At 40.3% G+C, this 19,507-nt stretch overlaps 1 protein-coding gene across 4 annotated transcripts in view; it reads right to left on the reverse strand.

The window, feature by feature from the left end:
- The window catches only part of sh3pxd2b (SH3 and PX domains 2B), a 265,721-nt gene that overhangs the window by 91,285 nt on the left and 154,929 nt on the right, over positions 1-19,507 (reverse strand). For all 4 annotated transcript variants that reach the window (XM_069898788.1, XM_069898789.1, XM_069898787.1 and 1 more), the window contains one exon: positions 3,927-4,018. In XM_069898788.1, coding sequence (XP_069754889.1) covers positions 3,927-4,018 — 92 coding nt within the window. The remainder of the gene's footprint in view (positions 1-3,926; positions 4,019-19,507) is intronic.

Below are 19,507 nucleotides of genomic sequence, written 5' to 3' on the forward strand. Positions count from 1 at the left end.
TATCAGTAAGGTGGGGCTCAGGCCCAAAACATTGGTTTTCCTCCTATGGATGAAGTGTGACCTGCTGAGTTTCTCCAACACTCTTGTGTATTTACTAGCAGAGTCTATATTGTTCTTTTTTGCTTGGCATTGTAGAAACATTGAACTCCTCAACAATTTCTGCATTGGAGAGTGGCACCCCATTAACCTTTCATGGGGTGCTTAATTTGCAATAAAAGCATTAATTTCTGAGACTAAAGGAGAGGCAGATCCAGCAATTTAGAGGACATCTCCTCACCACATGTTACTGAATAAATCATACATTCAGTGCCCATATTTGCACAGTGTAGGTATGAATATTTAAATGAAAGGTCTCTGTATATTAGAAGAAACCTTATAGTAAGGAGTACTCCTTGGAAAATCTGTTGTCCTATACTTTTTTTGCTTTGTAGGGGATTAGAGGAGGGAGAGTGGGGTGGGGGGGCGGTTTACAGGGGGATCTTTCTGTTTTCTCATATACATTTCCAATATTTGAAATGCATTTGCAATATTGTAAAATGTGATTTTTTTTTTGTTGTTTTAAATTCATAATTTTTTTTAATCATACATTTGTAATTTATAACTCATTGTTATTTTCTCAGCAAAATGTGGGCCAGAGACGAGAGTCGATTCTTATTCATATCCAACTACACCTCATTTGAAATGCAGCACAAAATACCCTTGAGCTAGCAATTTGCAATTATCATTCCAATTAATCAGAAGAATTACCCACATTATTTTAGCCATCAAAATTGTGGTAAATTGGCTTGGGCCATCACAGTCTGAAGGAGACACTGGAATCAATCTGCTGGAGGACCTCAGTGGGTCCGGCAGCATCAGTGGGAGAAAAAGCATGGTTGATATTTTGAGCCGAACCTCTTTATCCAGTAGCTTTAAGCTGTTCTCTTAATTTTCCAGTCAGTGGTGGAAGGGAAAATCACATATTGAAAGAAACTTTAAAGAAAGTGTTTCATGATCATTTAAAGGGATGCCCAATGCCATTTTCCATTCTGGCTTTAAATCTCATGTTAATGGTTTAAAAAAAATCTGTGGCATTCAGGCTCAATGAAGATAAAAAAGATAAGCAGCAGGTCACGTGGAACACATCTCACTGAACAGAAACCAGAACGTATCACCCACAAGTTATTATTAACATTGTAATTCATTCATAGGAACTGAATAATATCCAGAGCATTGACGAGATAATTTCATGAACTAAAGTCAAAGTATTTTTATCATCTGAAATATCAATGGAATTCTTAAATCATGGAATGGAGGAATGGCACTGCACATGTAAAGAACAAGTTTATCGTGGCTAAATCAGATACGTTGTTATAAAAATATCTTGCGCTGAATTCAGAACAAAGATTGCAGCTCATTCAACAAGCTTCAATGCTTTTGCTTTTTTTAAAAAATGTTTTAAATAAATGTAGAATAAAAGTACAAAATTTACATTAACTCGTTAATTTCACATTCAGAACTGCGACACAGTTCCGGAAGTAAGAACCAAATGTAAATTCCATATTTTGGTTTGGCTGCTGGCAGAGACACGCCAGATGTTGCTGACAGTTTTTGGATCCTCATCAAATATCTGCAGGTGCACTGTGGCAAGTATACCAGCTGGTTGTATCACAGCCTGCTTTGGCACTTTAAGTGCCCAGGAATGCAGAAGGTAGCAAACAGAGTCAAGTCCATCACAGGCGCGAACCTCCCAATCAATGCTGACATCTTTGTGTGGAGCTTCCTCGGGAAGGCTAGCAAATTCATAAAGGACCTCCATTATCCTGGTCACAACCTCTTTGCACTGCTGCCTTCAGGCAAAAGGTGCAGAAGCCCGACAACCAGCGCCTTTAGTTTCAAGAACATTTTCTTTTCGACAGCTATCAGACTCTTGATCCTTCCCTTGTTACACTAATCAGAAACTGCTCTGATAACACAAAAACACCACTATTGCATGCCATTTTTTGCCCTAGGATTACTGTGCATATTTATTATCTATCTTGGGCATTAATTGTCTCTCTTTAATTTAATTCAATTAGCTTATTATAAGTATTCTTTACACACACTGACTACAACAAATCAGAATTTTGCTGTATATGATATATTGTGCCATGTGTATCACCATCATCCATGAAATCCAGCCCAATAAAGTATTATGAGGCAAGATTAGCAGAGCTGGGACTCTTTTTTTTCTTTTGAGCGTAGAAGGATGAGAGGAGATTTCATAGAGGTCTACAAGATTATGAGAGGCATAGATAGGGTGGACAGCCAGTGCCTGTTTCCCAGGCAGAACTAGCAAACATTAGTGGACTTGTGTACAAAGTGAAGGGAGGAGAGTTTAGGGTAGACATCAGGGATAATTTTTTTTTTTAAAATGCAGAGAGTTGTGGGTGCCTGGAATGCCTTGCCAGGGTGGAGCCTGAAACATTAGGGGCATTTAAGAGACTTTTAGACTGGCATAAGGATGAAAGAAAAGTAGAGGGTTATGTGGTAGGGAGGGTTTAATACTTTTGAAAATAAAGGAATATAACATTAAGGGCTGAAGAGCCTGTGCTGTACTGTTCTATACCAATTCAACCTTTGTTTTTACTGGATTAAAAAAAAATAGTCATCCATGATGTATCTTTTCAGATACCTGTCCCATAAAAAAAATGTGATTTGACAAATGATCCTAATCCTTGTACATCTTGCTGAATATACTCATATTGACTGAGCCTCTTTAAGCTAAGACTAGCATATATTGATGCCTGGGATCAAACAATTTAGCACAGCCACGTTTTAAATGAATTATTTAATGTTCTCCATTTGCAAACAAAAACATATCATTTATTGTATTGTATTTATTGTATTCTTCACTATACAGTAAAAGTCCTAAAATCCAGACGGCTCGGAGATTGGGTCAGTCTGGATTTTCGGATTATCCAGTTTCTCAGGCAGTTCTTTCAAAATTCAAATTTAAGGAAAATAAAGAAGAGATTAACAGGAAAATTTTGATAGTTCAGATAAAGTACAAAAAACACCAAATACATATTTATTCGTTCATGTCCACAACTTCTGTGCATCTGTGGCACTTTACACCTAAAAGCCCGCTAAATTTAAAAAAGTTAATCGAGAAGTCCAGATTCTTGGGTGGTCCGGATTTCTGGCATCCAGATTTTTGGACTTTTACTGTATTGTTCTCTGTTTCTTGCTCTCAATGCAAATGATGGACATTCGAAATTCATGAACATGAACATTTTGCCATTGATAATATATTGTTTAAGCAATGTTTACTACAGTGATCTAACCCTTTTTAAAAAAAAAACTGTGCAAGTATCTGGAATTAACCATTAATGAGTAAATGGTGATTTTTTTAATTGATAATCTTAAAACTGAATTTAGCACTTTGTGCTTTTCATGAAGGTATTGATTACTGTTGGATTTTGAGAGTGGTGGAACAGTTAAGTGGGTATTTTTTTCATGTTCAAAAGCATTAGTGCTTGTTCACAGGTCGTCAGATACCATTAGAGCCAAATGCATGAAGTTTTCATTCAAGTAGCATTTTTAACAAGGCATCAGATGTTCTTCCAGAACAAGGAGAAAAAAAATATTTTCTCCATCCAAGTTAAGAATTCCAATTAAATGTAACATCCCAGTTTTTCCACTTGTTTTACTCTTATTTGCAATTTTGCAAAATGATCAAATTTATATTTCAGAATATGTAACACAATGCATAATTTTGCATAAAAAGTTTGTAAAACAAGATTTAACTTTTGAATCTACACGATAGTTTAAATGTCTGTCAATTACTGCGAACATTGAGACTGATTTTTCCAAATTATTATTTTTACTTTGTACAGTGTTCCCCGTATGTTCATCTGATGATTGAGACAGCAGCAATGTGCAATTTAACCACACACTATACTCACTCTTTCGGTGGGTTTAAGTCTTCAGGTCTTGTTTCAAAAAACTGGAGGACTTCATCACACTGAGAGATGTGGGCTGGTAGTCGGATCAGGGCCTGCAAATCATCAAAGCATTTGGGAGAGTTTTAATTTTCATAGCCACACATTGAGAAAGAATCACATTAAATGTGAATCCTTGAAACTAACTCATCAACATTGGTATCTCAACTTCTGCATGATGTAAATTTCCATTCTCTTAAGAAAAAATGTATTCCATTCTACCATTATGAAATCTTTAATATGCCATATATTTCTAATCAATTTATATTATATACAGATTTTAAATCACAAGTAAAAGACAAAAGTCTGCAGACAGCATGGTTGAACTGGAGAAATTTAGCAGATCAAACAGTGTACTTTATAGAGCAAAGATAAAGACACATAACCAACATTTTGGACTTGAGCCCTTCAACGAGGAAAGATTTTAAAATCACAACTGAAGACCCAAATAGAGAGATTGCTGAAATACAAAGCTATTATTGTGGGTGATTGGACGAGTGAATTTGGTTAAATGTGTCCAGGAGAACTTCCTACAGCAAAGTGGATAGGCTTATAAGGAAAGGACAAGACTGGACCTTGCTGAAATGAAGTTTAGCACTGAATGAAGCTGGATAGGTAAATCGACACGGGAACACCATGGGGGCCAGTGACCACAATTCTATTAGCTTGAAGAAAGATATTATAAAGGATAACACTGATCTGCAAATTAGAATCCTAAATTGGGGCAAAGCAAATTTCAACAAGATTAGGCAAGAGTTGCCAACAGTTGATTGGACAGAAGTGCAACTGTGTGAAAATATTATTGCCAAATGGAAGGCATTTCAGGGTGCGACAAGGAAGATCCAGGATGAACATGTTCTCAGTGGGATAAAAACCACGAATGGCAAGGTAAATGAACATTGGTTATCAAGAGACAAAGAGGCTCAGATCTGAAATGGGCAGACATGTTTGAGAGAATCCCTTTGAAGAATACAAGGAATGTAGGACATCGTGAGAAGAGAAATAAGGATGGCTAAAAGTAGTTTTGAGATGACTTTGACAGACAGTGCAAGGTAAAGAATAGGTCTCCTTCAGGAAGAACATGGGCTTTCAGAGGTAGAGTGAGAGATCTAAAATTAATATTATGTCAATGTGTTTACTATGGAGGAAGAAAAGCAGAAGGAGTAGGTGAGGAGGTTAATTAACAATGACCTAAGGAATGTCTGCATCTGTAGTGAAGAAATGTTAGCAGCCTTAGATCCTATCTACAATATTGGAGCCTTGACAGACATTTTTAATTCTTTGCAGAGGATGGAGAAGTCCTGACGGACTGGAGGTTAGCAAATATGGTGCCATCACTTAAAAGGTGCACTGATGACAACGGTCGATGACGATCTTAGTGAGTGGTTCTTTGCTCTTTGTTGATTCAGTATTCCCCCCACAATGGAGCTCCATGAGACAAGAAGTGACATTTGAATTGAGGCTCAACAAAAATTCACGTCAATCTTCTTGCCTTTCTCGCTTCACTGCCATTAGCAGATTTGTTGCTGTATGAGCTCCCGACAACAGTGATAAATTCAGTGCTGTATGTACTTCAAAGATAGCAGGAATCCCAGTCCCAGCTAGTTGAACAATTCCCTCAGCAATTCCTCATAGGACCACACATCAGATAAGTGATTCACAGGCGGATAACAGCCAAAACAGCCTCGTATTGAGCAATATAACGATTGGGGGAGCTCCACTTCTGAAAAATCATTCAGGAATGGTTCTGTTCTACAAGACAACAATCACTGAAAAGTTCAGTTTCACCAATTTTTAAACAGCAGCTGGATTTAATTCTCCCGCACATACCTCACAGGCACAAGAGACCAGAGATTTGCATCTCAGATCTGTTGGACGGCTCCACAAAGGAGTGTGGGTAGTCGCTGTTTAACTTGAAAGTGGTCTTATCTGTGGCTTTGTGTTTTGTTCTTCCTCTGTGCATTTTTCTCCCCCACAAATAGTGTTGGCGGTGGTCAATGGGGCAGGCACCAAGAGATTTCTTTAAGCAGTCCTTGTACCTCTTCTTGGGTGCACCTCGGTCTCGGTGGCCAGTGGAGAGCTCGCCATAGAACACGATCTTGGGAAGGCGATGGTCCTCCATTCTGGAGACGTGACCCACATGGGCTCTCCGAACCCTTCTCCATTGACAACGGCGTGAAGCAAGGCTGCGTCCTCGCACCAACCCTCTTTACTATCTTCTTCAGCATGATGTTGAAACAAGCCAATAAAGACGTCAACAATGAAGACGGTGTTTACATCCGGTACCGCACGGATGGCAGTCTCTTCAATCTGAGGTGCCTGCAAGCTCACACCAAGACACAAGAGCAACTTGTCCGTGAACTAATTTAGACATGCAGCATGGTAAAAGGGCATTTCAGCCCATGAGCCCATGCCACACAATTAACCCACACCCCCAGTATTTACTCGTGGGCGAAAATGGCCTGTTACCGTGCTGTATGCCTAAATAAAAAATTAAAAGGTTGGCCACCCTGCTAGGAGCAGACATTCAGCCACTGGGGCACTCAGTCTGCAGCTGATGCTTGAATAAAGTTTCAATAAACTTTGTGTTTGAATGAAATGGTGGCACCCAGGATGAAGAGCTGGCTGATGTCGCTCACTGCTGGGGCGACTCTCCCGAAGTGTCTGGCTTGGTAAGAGTCTTAACTTTATTAGTATTACGTATATTAGTAAGGCTTCATCTGTAAACTTGTTGGGGTGGGGGGTTAATTATGATGATGGCATGGTTTGTGCAATGCCTAATCCAGCACTGTTGCAGCACTCACAAATGGAGTTCAAATTTACAGGAAGGTGAGCAGAGGGCCTGACTTGGACATTAGCCTGGAGGTGACTTGGGTTGTGCCGAGGACATTACCAGGAGACTTGCATGGAGATGAGTCAGTTTGTCAGCACGAAGGGAGAGGTTTAATTATGAAGGCAGCATGGTTAGTGTACGGGTTAACGCAATGCTGGCATTCAAATTTAAATTTTGTAAGTTATAGGAATTAGGTGATTAAAGTGAACTTTACATAATTAAAGACTATAATCCTGATTTTTTTTTCAAATTACTTTACATTTTACACTCTCTTTTACCTTTTAAACAGTGTATTTTTAAAGCAGGTGTATTAGTTGGGCATTGGAAGAGTGTGTCTCAATCAACCAGAAAATTTGCATATCCGACATCAATGATCCCCGTAGGTGGCGGATCATGGGGATTTTTACTGTATTGCCATTTCAATTACTGTATCTTCTTCTCTTCTTTGGCTTGGCTTCACGGACGAAGATTTATGGAGGGGGTAAAAAGTCCACGTCAGCTGCAGGCTCGTTTGTGGCTGACAAGTCCGATGCGGGACAGGCAGACACGATTGCAGCGGTTGCAGGGGAAAATTGGTGGGTTGGGGTTGGGTGTTGGGTTTTTCCTCCTTTGCCTTTTGTCAGGCTCTGCGGTCTTCTTCAAAGAAGGTTGCTGCCCGCCAAACTGTGAGGCGCCAAGATGCACAGTTTGAGGCGATATCAGCCCACTGGCGGTGGTCAATGTGGCAGGCACCAAGAGATTTCTTTAGGCAGTCCTTGTACCTTTTCTTTGGTGCACCTCTGTCACGGTGGCCAGTGGAGAGCTCGCCATATAACACGATCTTGGGAAGGCGATGGTCCTCCATTCTGGAGACGTGACCCATCCAGCGCAGCTGGATCTTCAGCAGCGTGGACTCGATGCTGTCGACCTCTGCCATCTCGAGTACTTCGACGTTAGGGATGTAAGCTCTCCAATGGATGTTGAGGATGGAGTGGAGACAACGCTGGTGGAAGCGTTCTAGGAGCCGTAGGTGGTGCCGGTAGATATTAAATTATTAAGCAACATAAAAGGAAACCATTTGGCCTTCCGTTTATTCCACTATATAGAACAATCCCATTACAAATGTTTCCTGTAGCCAATTATCCTCACGTTTTCACCAAATCTCTCAATGGCACAACCAAGTAATGAACAGTGTCCAGATTTGTCTTATATGGATGTAGATTCACTAGCTCCAGCAGGACTCCCTGAGTAATTCTTCCCTGGACTGGATGACTAGAAAATGTATCCATTTTCACTTACACTGAAACATGTGCAAGTGTGTATGCTTCAGCTAAATTACAAAACAAAAATCTCAGTTGTGTTAAATAACAGGATGTCAGATGGCCTATGATGTTTACTCCAGCAGGTAAATCCATACAGCAGAAAGAAAGTGGACAAATGTGGCCTCATACAATAGATTCTACTGAACACCAGACCAGATCCACATCTGAGAATTTTATGCATTCTAACCTTGATAGATTTTCATTGTTGCATTCAAAGGCTATTCAAGTTCTACTCTTAATAGGAGATGGGAGCCCATCAATAAAGTTACCAGTTACCATATTGGCAACCAACGTGCAGGAACTATTTCTTTGCCCTTTCGTATTCCTCTCTAACTTTTTATTTTAACCATCAATAAAACTTTTAATTGTATCTGCTACCAGTTGTCATAGCTCAACATCCATTTTTGTTTGACATCATCTCAGAGAAGCAACTTTGGATTTTTTTTAAATGACATCCATAACATATCAATGTTATGGCACTTGCCCATTTACTAACTGTTACTTTTGTGACATTCAGAAAGGAATGAGAATCAGGTGTCATTTGGGAAGGATGGTGAGTATACCTTAACTGAGCAAAAATCTATAAAATAAAATAGGCCAAATACTTCTGTCACCTCAACTATGACTTTTTCCTCATTTCACTGGAAATTAAAGGTTAGAGAGAAAAATTAAAATTTTAAAAGCAAGATTATCATACATAATTTATCAACACAAAATTAATACTTTGATCTTGATGCCTTGATTTTACAGAAATCAGGCACTTCTGGGTGCAAATGAAACATAATTCTTAACCACATCAGTAAACAGCTCAAGGGGTTTCTTTGTATGTATGCCCTGTAATGGATCTGTGTTAATATTAATATTTAGGTTAATGTTAAGCTATATTTCATATAGAAATGTCTCAGTTAATTAAGTTTTAGAGTTAAAATTATTTCTAGTTAGTGAATTGTGGGCTAGATACAGGGTAACACACATGCCGCAGTACATTTGCTAAAACACTATGACAATAAGAGAGAGTTCATTCTTGGAGTTGACACTTCTGGAAAGTAGAGCCACAATAGAACTGAAGTGTTCTTAAATGAAACTCAAGGACTATGTGTGGTTTCTTAAAAGTATTTTCTGTTATAAGCAACATTCTGATGACATGCAAGTATAAGCTGTCCCTAAGTCGTACATTCATTACCGGGGATTGCCCGCATTTCCTGGCAGATATTACAAAACAGACCAAAGAATGATTTAGAGGATCAGCCTGGTTAAGAAATGGGACTGCTGTTTTTTTTTCAAATTTATTTTTAGCTTTATAATAAGCCTCATCTTCCTGAAGAAGATCACTTTAAGAACAGAGACACATAACAAAGGGAAGTTACTTTTAGAAATTTCACTGCTGGTCAATGACAAATGTTTATAAATGATCAGGTTGTTTTTTTTCATCTTCATGGCTAAAAGTGATGCCAGGTTATGTGATTGATGCTAAAATTTAAAAAAGAGAGTTGAAGATACATTTACAACTCTGGGCAAAATGAGACCATAACACCACATGATATAGGAGCAGATGTAGGGGCATAGATAAGGTAAATTGTAACGCTTTTCCCTCCAAGTAGGTGAACCTAAAACTAGAAGATGTGGATTTAAAGTACCTATCATAAGATAAAATAATGTTCAAAGGAGTAAGATTACAGATGAATTCCACTGTGTTTAACTGACAGAGTTGGATGGGAAAATACTTCAATGCAACAAAAATGCAGTGGTAAGTTTATTGGACTCATGTGGATTGTTCTGTTTAACTACGAAATTCAATGCAAATCAAATGTTAGTACTTACGTCTTGATAGTCTCAATGGCTTTAACAAGAACCATTGATAGCTACCAAGTCAATTGATATAAATTCTAAGAACCATTCAAAGCTTGCCCAAATATCCCCAACAGTAATTTCTTTGGATTGTCACTTTCTAAAATGATACAATTTAAAATAATAAAATTTTACAATATTAAAATGAATCAAATTAATCATGATAACTTGTAAATACTGTTTTTGAAAGTTTCTCCCTTCCTCCTATATAGTGGCAGAAATATTTTAATCCAGTATGTGTATTCATGGACTAGGTTTGTCGCACTGTAACAAGATTGATGTGCAGTTATCTTACAAGCCAATATTTAGGTTGACCCAGGAGCAAGCAGCAGTGGAAATAGAAAACCTTAAAAAAGCAGCAGAGATCAAAGAAAACCAGGCTTATCTGTGCTCATCTCAATTCACTAAATGGATCACAAATTGTTCACTGAAATAAACTTGAAATAGCTATAGACTGTTTTCACCACAGTCAAATTTCATGCCACCTCATATAAAAAGTCGATTGCTCGTTTCAAAGTGTAATAGGAAGAAAGAGATGCCAAATGAATTGGATTTACTAAATAAAGTGCAGCTAATTCATTAGTCACACTTCATTCAATTTCTGACATGTCAGGCATAGTTCATTCATCTGTTAAAAACATCAGCAAAGTCTTGGCTATGAAGGCCAACAACTGGTTCTCTCGCAGTGTGCTCTCTTCGTCTCAAGAGTTTCCAATACAAAGCCAAGAGATTTATCAGACTGAGATCCACAGATGAATCCATCAGACTTCATCTTTTTAGAATTCTGTGCTACTAATATAATGATCCTTGTAAGAAAAGTCTATGTTTTGCTAAATGCAGCTTGCCACTTGAATTTGCTCCCAAGACTACTTAATTGGCTCTCATTTACTTAATAATGCACAATTCGCTGAACAAGAACACCAAAATCTTGTTCAGTGAGGCTCCATGTGACTAGGCCAGGATAAGTCCTGCCATGAAAAATCCTAGATGACTCTTAACAGATCACAAGGCCACACCCCCAGATTTGCCACCTGTCAAATTTCCTATATCCCTAAGTACTCAAATCTATGAAAAAAATTTTAGTTCAAGTTTGTTTTCTCATGTACCAAGTTTCTTTTGTGGGTAGTGCAGCTGGACATCCCATGCATAGCACAGCAAGTAAAAATAAATGCAAAGTTGCAGAGACCAATTCGTGCAGATCAAAGGCAACATAATTTAAAAGTATAGTCTACAGATGCTCTAATGGTGTAAAAACACACAGTAAATGCTGGAGGAACTCAACCTTCAAGAAAGGCTCAGGCCCAAAATGTCAGTACTGTAACATATCTTTACCTCCTAGGAGATTTCGGGCCTGAGCCCTTCTTCAAGGTTGAGTTCCTCCAGCATTTACTGTGTGTTTTTACGAACAATTTTAAAGAATTTAAATAAGTTATTAAAACGTGCAAATCTGAAGAAACCTAAAAGCAAACACTAATGATTCAAGCAATCAGGGCAGCCAGTTTCTAAATAAGAGCCTGTTCAGGGTTCTATCCTGTTCAGTGTGGCCTTGGGTAGGGCATCTACCCAAAGGATAGATGTGGGTGCATCTGACTTCTTTCCCTGCTACTTGATAAAACATCATACTCAGAGGCTTCCTGTAATGTCTTGAACACCTTACATCCAACCACTTGATGTAGTACTGGTCTGAGCTAGCACATGGAGATACAGAAAATGAGAACAGGAGTAGTACACGCAGTCCTTCAACCATTCAATACACCGTGGCAGATTATCTATTTCCGTCACATACTCTCACACACTCACCAGATCTCCCTCATGCCTTTTGCACCTTGAAATTTATCTCTCTTCTTTTTAAGTATACGAAGACTCTGCATCTCCCTATGGGACAAATTCCCATAGCTTCACCACCTTCGGAGTGCGAAGAAATTTCTCATTACTTGTCCTTACTTCTCTTGACTCAGAACCTGAGTATATAACCCCTTTTTCTCAACACCCCAGCAAGGGCTAATGACTCCAGCATCCAGCCTGCCTGATCTTGCCAGAATGTTGTCAGTTTCAAATAGATCCCTTGGCCCTGTGATTAAACAAGTTAACTGTTGTCTTTGGCTATTCTGTATCAAGTTGTGGGTTAGGTTTTTTTTTTCTATTTTACACTCATTGCTTCCTGCAGATGCATTTGTGTGAGCCTGTAAAAGCAAATGTAATTCATCCCCAATATGAAATAGCCAAAATAATGGATGAAAACCATGGCAGTACTCATCTTTCATGTGACTTTAGTTACACAACTTCCTGTTGCTCTCCCTTTTATTAATTGGAAGCTGCCAACAAAGAGCTTCTTTACTCTTTCTTACTACATCCTCCCATGAAGTGGTCCAGCTGTGGATTTCAGATTATTCATTTGTTTCATTTTCTTTCTCTGGGAAGGAATTTTATACAAGATGATGATTATAAATCTGACTGGTTAGTACTGACAGTTCATTCATTCATTGCAATAAATCCATAGAACATCTTTAAGTTGTGAACAGCTTCTTCATTTGGGATGTTTTCAAGTGCACACACACAGATATCTCAAAATTCTCCTTATCTGGAATTCAAGCAACCAGCAGCTTCAAGCATCCAGAAAAAAAATTGTGGAAAATAAATAAGTTTAAAAGTGGCGCCCCTAGCGGACTACTTCTTTCTTTGGCTTGGCTTTGCGGACGAAGATTAATGGAATGGTAATGTCCACGTCAGCTGCAGGCTCATTTGTGGCTGACAAGTCCGATGCGGAACAGGCAGACACGGTTGCAGCGGTTGCAAGGGAAAATTGGTTGGTTGGGGTTGGGTGTTGGGTTTTTCCTCCTTTGTCTTTTGTCAGTGAGGTGGGCACTGCGGTCTTCTTCAAAGGAGGTTGCTGCCCGCTGAACTGTGAGGCGCCAAGTTGCACGGTTTAAGGAGATATCAGCCCACTGGCAGTGGTCAATGTGGCAGGCACCAAGAGATTTATTTAGGCAGTCCTTGTACCTCTTCTTTAGTGCACCTCTGTCTCGGTGGCCAGTGGAGAGCTCGCCATATAACACGATCTTGGGAAGGCGATGGTTCTCCATTCTGGAGACGTGACCTACCCAGCGCAGTTGGATCTTCAATGTTGGTGATGAAGTCGCTCCAATGAATGTTGAGGATGGAGCAGAGACAACACTGGTGGAAGCGTTCTAGGAGCCGTAGGTGATGCCGGTAGAAGAACCATGATTCGGAGCCGAAAAGAAGTGTGGGTATGACAACGGCTCTGTATACGCTTATCTTTGTGAGGTTTTTCAGTTGGTTGTTTTTCCAGACTCTTTTGTGTAGTCTTCCAAAGGCGCTATTTGCCTTGCCAAGTCTGTTGTCTATCTCGTTGTCGATCCTTGCATCTGATGAAATGGTGCAGCCGAGATAGGTAAACTGGTTGACCGTTTTGAGTTTTGTGTGCCCGATGGAGATGTGGGGGGGCTGGTAGTCATGGTGGGGAGCTGGCTGATGGAGGACCTCAGTTTTCTTCAGGCTGACTTCCAGGCCAAACATTTTGGCAGTTTCCGCAAAACAGGACGTCAAGCGCTGAAGAGCTGGCTCTGAATGGGCAAGTAAAGCGGCATCGTCTGCAAAGAGTAGTTCACGGAAGAGTTGCTCTTGTGTCTTGGTGTGAGCTTGCAGGCGCCTCAGATTGAAGAGACTGCCATCCATGCGGTACCGGATGTAAACAGCGTCTTCATTGTTGAGGTCTTTCATGGCTTATTTCAGCATCATGCTGAAGAAGATTGAAAAGAGGGTTGGTGCGAGAACGCAGCCTTGCTTCACGCCATTGTTAATGGAGAAGGGTTCAGAGAGCTCATTGCTGTATCTGACCCAACCTTGTGGTTTTCATGCAGTTGGAAACTACGTTGAGGAACTTTGGGGGACATCCGAGGCGCTCTAGTTTTTGCCAAAGCCCTTTCCTACTCACGGTGTTGAAGGCTTTGGTGAAGTCAACAAAGGTGATGTAGAGTCCTTTGTTTTGTTCTCTGCACTTTTCTTGGAGCTGTCTGAGGGCAAAGACCATGTCAGTAGTTCCTCTGTTTGCGCGAAAGCCGCACTGTGATTCTGGGAGAACATTTTCGGTGACACTAGGTATTATTCTATTTAGGAGAATCCTAGTGAAGATTTTGCCTGCAATGGAGAGCAGCGTGATTCCCCTGTAGTTTGAGCAGTCTGATTTCTCGCCTTTGTTTTTGTACAGGGTGATGATAATGGCATCACGAAGCTTCTGAGGCAGCTTTCCTTGGTCCCAGCAGAGCTTGATAAACTCATGCGTGCATGCCAAACAGCGGACAACTTACCAATCATGCAGCACACAATCTCAAGAAACTGGCAAATTCACATCCAGAATCTACCAATCCCCTTATGTGCTGGATACTGGAGAGTTTTTACTGTATCTATCTATCTATCTATCTATCTCATATGTGCATGAGTACAGAACAACTGTGATGATCCAAAATCAGATTATCCAAAATCCCCATTTATCAAAAGTTTTTTGGACCTGGAAGTGACATCTGTTCTCCTCTGAAAATTTTCGGATAAATTAGGATATCAGAAACAATCAGAAATCTTCAGTTATCCATTTTTCCGGAGCAGAACTGACCTCACAGGTTGAAAAAAACTTCACCTGACATGAAATTAGAACGACGATTGTCCTCATTTCAGTTAACTCTCTCCCATGTTTACCTATCTCTATTGACTTTCGTCTCCATCTTTCCCTCTCAAACTGCATGCCGCTGTTACCCAGCCGCAAACAATCGGAAGATTCCCTTGTCCCGCATCATCTAGGAGAGTGGCCTCCCAGGCAAGAGCGGGAACTCAGGCTCCTGGGCAGGAGTAGAGACCTTGGGCTCCCGGGGAGCAGCGGGACCTCGGTGGAGAGGTGTCAGTGATTGGCAGTGGCTTTGGGAGGGGGAGTGTGTGCAGGCAAAGACTGGGTCTGTGTCAGGCTCCAATATCGAGAACCAGGGCGTGAAGCTGGAACAGCCCCTGCCTGAACAAGCCCATAGGGAGACAGGAGCCTGCCGGCTCACTAATGAGTGTTCCACCGGCGTGGGAAGCCTCCCTGAGGATTGGCGGCAGTGGTGAGGATGTGTCGGGGATCGTCAGTAGTGGTTGGGAGGTCTCGGTGATCAGCAGTGGCATTGGGGACATGTCAGGGATTGGCAGTGACCAGCATTTTTTTTGGAGAGAATTAGCTGTTACTACTGGGCTGTTTTTAAAAAATCTTAATACTTCAGGCATCTGACCATTTTGGATAATCGGAGTTGTACTGTGTATATATATATATATATATATATATCACATGTGTGTGTGTGTGTGCGCATATATACATATGTGTGTGTGTGTATGTGTGCATATATACATATGTGTGTGTGTGTCTGTGTGTGTGTGTGGGTGTCTTTACTTAAGTCAGATGTAGGGCCCCTAGGCCTCTAATGAACTGCATCCATGTTGCATCTGAGAACTTACACAGCCCTATCAGCTCTTCAGCTCTTTGAGATACGTTTTAGCCGTACAAGTTTCCCAGTCTCACAACCTAAGGGCATTCCATTGCATGGTGATGGCTCTTGCTGAAGAGTGTACAGCAAACTTTAGTGAAACAAATGGTTTCCAATTGATGATGAGCACAAGATAAATTTAAAATTAGTCAACTGTAATGCATTGAATGTAATTACTGTTTGGTCAATATGAATGATCCAAGATAACTGCATAAATATTGCTCACAGGAAGATGTCTGGCAATAAATGGAAACAATAAAAGAAGGTTTGACATAAAAAATATACATAACCAAAACTATATAAAATATTTCAAAACATTTCAACAAGGAAGGTGACATGCAATTATATTAATTTTAAAATTTATGGTCACCAGGGCATCCAGCCAATTCAAATAAAAAAATTCTCCTGTAGATTTTCAACATGTCTCTGTTTCCATGGAAAATCTAGAAACTACATTTTTTTTTAAAAACCCTCACAATGGTCGTGCAATGAGCAATTAACCTACACTGAGAATATTATGAGACCCCAAATAATATATTATTAGTTTAATACAAAAAAAAGTGCTGGACACACTCAGGAGGTCATGCAGTGTTCTTTAGGCCAAAGATACATAACCAACATTTCCAGCCTGAGCCCTTAGTATGAGCAAATTGCCTGAATAAAATAGTGGCGCATGGGGCGCGGGAGGAGCACAGGCCCACAGGTCATGTGTGGGAGGGCAGAAGAGAAAAAAGCTGGGAAGTGAGAGTGGGAGGGAATGGTTCTCTGAATAGATCAAGTGAATTTGACTTTGGTGGTACATCTCTGGCAACCCTCTCATCTTTCTCAATCTGTCTGTCTCCTTCTTGGGAGACAAACTCTCAACACTTTTTTTAAAATAAAACCACCAACTCTTATAGTCATAGCCTGTCCTCTGTAAGGATTCTATTCCCTTCACTTAATTCCTCCGTCTCCATCGTATCTGCTCCTATGACGAGGTCTTCTGCTCCAGATCATCCGAGATGTTGACCTTTACCAGCATCAACTCAGACCTTTCAAGCCTCCCCTTTATTTTCTGCACATCTGCCCTGGCCCTTTCCGCCCCGAGACACAACTAGAATAGGATTCGCCTTGTCCTCATCTACCACCCCACAAGCCTCCGCATCCAACAAATTATGCTCTGTAATTTCTGCCATCTATAACTGATCCCACCACCAAAAGAGGCTTACCCTCTTTCTGCAGGGACCACTCCCTCTGTGAATCCCTCATCTGCTCATCCCTTCCCACTAGTCACCCACTTGGTGCTTATCCATGACTGCAGGAAGTGCTAGACGTGCTCACACCTCCTCCTCACCACCATTCATGGCTCCAAACAGTTCTTCCAAGTGAAGCAATACTTCACTTGTGATTCTGCAGCAGTCATCTACTGCACCTGGTGCTCCCATTGCGGTTTCTCTTCATCAAAGAGAGTGGATGTAGGTTGGGAGACCATTTCATTACGCACCTTTGCTTTATCTGCTGGCAGTGTCCATCCTATGGCCAACCATTTTGGGTCTGTGCTGTACTCCCACAATGACATGTCTGTCCACGTCCTCATGCACTGCCATACTGAGGCCTCCCACAAATTTGAGCAAATTCCGTCTGAACATTCTCCAACTGGATGGCATTAACATCACCTTCTCTAGTTTCCAGGAGGCCCTTCTCCTGTCTGTCTGTCTCTTTCCCTACAGCTCCCCTCCCTTCTCCATTCAGAGAGCTTTCCCCTCTCCCTATCACTTCCCAGCATTTTTCTCCTGCCCTCTCACTCATATCCACCTATAACCTCTTGCTTATGGACCTGTGTTCCTGCCCCCGCCCCCACCGTTTTATTTAAGCACCTGCCTGAAATGTCTGTTATGTATCTTTGCCATAAAGAATGCTGCGTTATCTGCTGAGTTTCTCCAGCACTTTTTGAGCATTAACCTACAATCACGGTGTCTGCAGACTTTCTTGCTTATTACTTTACTAGTGTTGTGTTGATTTTTTTTTTTAAGTAGTTACTTTGCATCTTTACACAATGCCGTATTTCTCATATCTTTGAACACACAGTTGCAGCATCGAAATGAATCAAAATTATGGGAACGATACACTTTCATGATTGCAATTTTGTGCATTTGATAAGCTTTGACCTAATATAGAGAATGGAAGGTTTAATGGATACAACTTTTAATTTTCATTCATAAAGAGGGACTAAAAGCAGAGATTTTGCTCTCCCACTGGCGATAAATGCTTGCATTTACTTGTACCTGGCATATGCAAATGAGAAAAACTTCACTGAAGGTTTTTGCACTGGTGACAATGTCACTACATTTTTTGGCAAAAATCTAAGCCAATTAGCCTTCAGGTTGGAGCTTTTACAAAAAGTAGCCGCTTTTATTTCACTGTCCCAGTCAAATGATCCTCTTCACGTTTTTGGCTTAGCTTGAAATGTTGAAGGTGTTTTGCAGCAAAACAATGATTTCACCACAGATTAAATTTGCTTTAAACACCAATCTTTTCATCATTCTAACATTGAATCCATTTTGAAAAAGACAAGCAGCTGCTGCTGACGGTCCAATGGATACGTAATGGAACACACTGAAGCTGAGAGCATCCACCACAAAGGCTTTATGAAGAAGGAGCTGCTGCTATTGGGCATTGAGGTTGCAGCCTCCCAAATGCATTGTGGATGCAGGGCCGGAGGCAGATTATTTTGTGCCCTCGGCAAGGCCAACTAATTGAATCCTCCCCCCACCAAAAAATTGCCAACTTTGATTTTCAAAAACAGATGTTTTGTAGAAACAATGAAAAGCACAAAACTTGAAACTGCTAAATATATTTTAAATTGCAAGAATAAGTAATACATCAATCTTCGATTATCTTTGTCAAATAGAAAACATTTTGAACTAAAGGGCACTCAGTAGAATGCATACCTCTACCAAGGGCATTAAAACTTTTTGCTTCGCACACCTTTAAACCTCACATAACGTTACTTGGCATAACCAATCCGTCATGTTAGGACAATATTTTGCTTACAGTCAGACAGAGAAACAAATAAAAAACAGGTTTATAAAATGTAACCTCCTTGTCAGAGGCAATAATTTTGTGAATTGTGCAGTTAAACTTTAAGGGCTCAAAAGTTTCAATTTCAGACACATCAAAATCTTGCTTTGCGAGCATTTTCCTTTTCAATCAGATTAAGTGCTGATGCCTGGCCATGTTCAATTGATATAGTTGCAAGCCATCTAGTCTCTGTTGCAATACTGTTGAGTGTATGTAAGTTTTATTTTTATAAGTTTGAGCTTTGAGAAACTACGATCACCATTTGCCACTGATACTGGAATTGTAAGAAGGATCCTTGGAGCAATGGAAACATTGGGCACATTATCCAGGGGTTTTTGCTGTAGTATGAAGCGAAGAGCTCCTTGTGGCAGAATAGACACTGCAGATCTTCAAACTATTGCTATAAGTTTGTAACACAGATCTTCAGCATCAATATCTTTCCAAATTAAGATCATTTATGTTTTTATTCTGAATAGATAATCCAAATTTCACAACGCTGATGTAAAACTTTCATGTGACAGGGCTAGTCCTTCAAACGGTTCTGCTATTTTCCTCTGAAGTCAGAGCAAGACTTCGCTAAGACTGTAAGAAGGTGTTGAAACCCCAGTTACTACACCACTTTAAAATCTTCATTTGTATAAGCACCTACATGAATGTAATGTGAAAATGTGAGGCATTCAGGCACTGAAGAGCTCCTACTTTACCCAAGTCAGACTCTGCATTCAAAAAGATGTTTTGGTTCAGAGTTGAAACTGTCGGAAGCTATGGAAGGATCTCTGCAGTTACCTTAAAACTATGCTTTGAAGTGAAAGCCTTTGAGTGACAAGATTTTTTTTCTTTTAATGTTCCAAGTAAATGACATGAAGGCAATTCTGCTTTCCAACAGGGAGCAAAGAGACAGGGTCTTAGAAACATTTCTTTTCATATACTGCCTGTAAAATGCTGGGCTGGCATTGTCCCTACTTTTACAATAAA

The sequence above is a fragment of the Narcine bancroftii genome, chromosome 9 (assembly GCF_036971445.1).
Source record: "Narcine bancroftii isolate sNarBan1 chromosome 9, sNarBan1.hap1, whole genome shotgun sequence".
NCBI lineage: Eukaryota > Metazoa > Chordata > Chondrichthyes > Torpediniformes > Narcinidae > Narcine > Narcine bancroftii.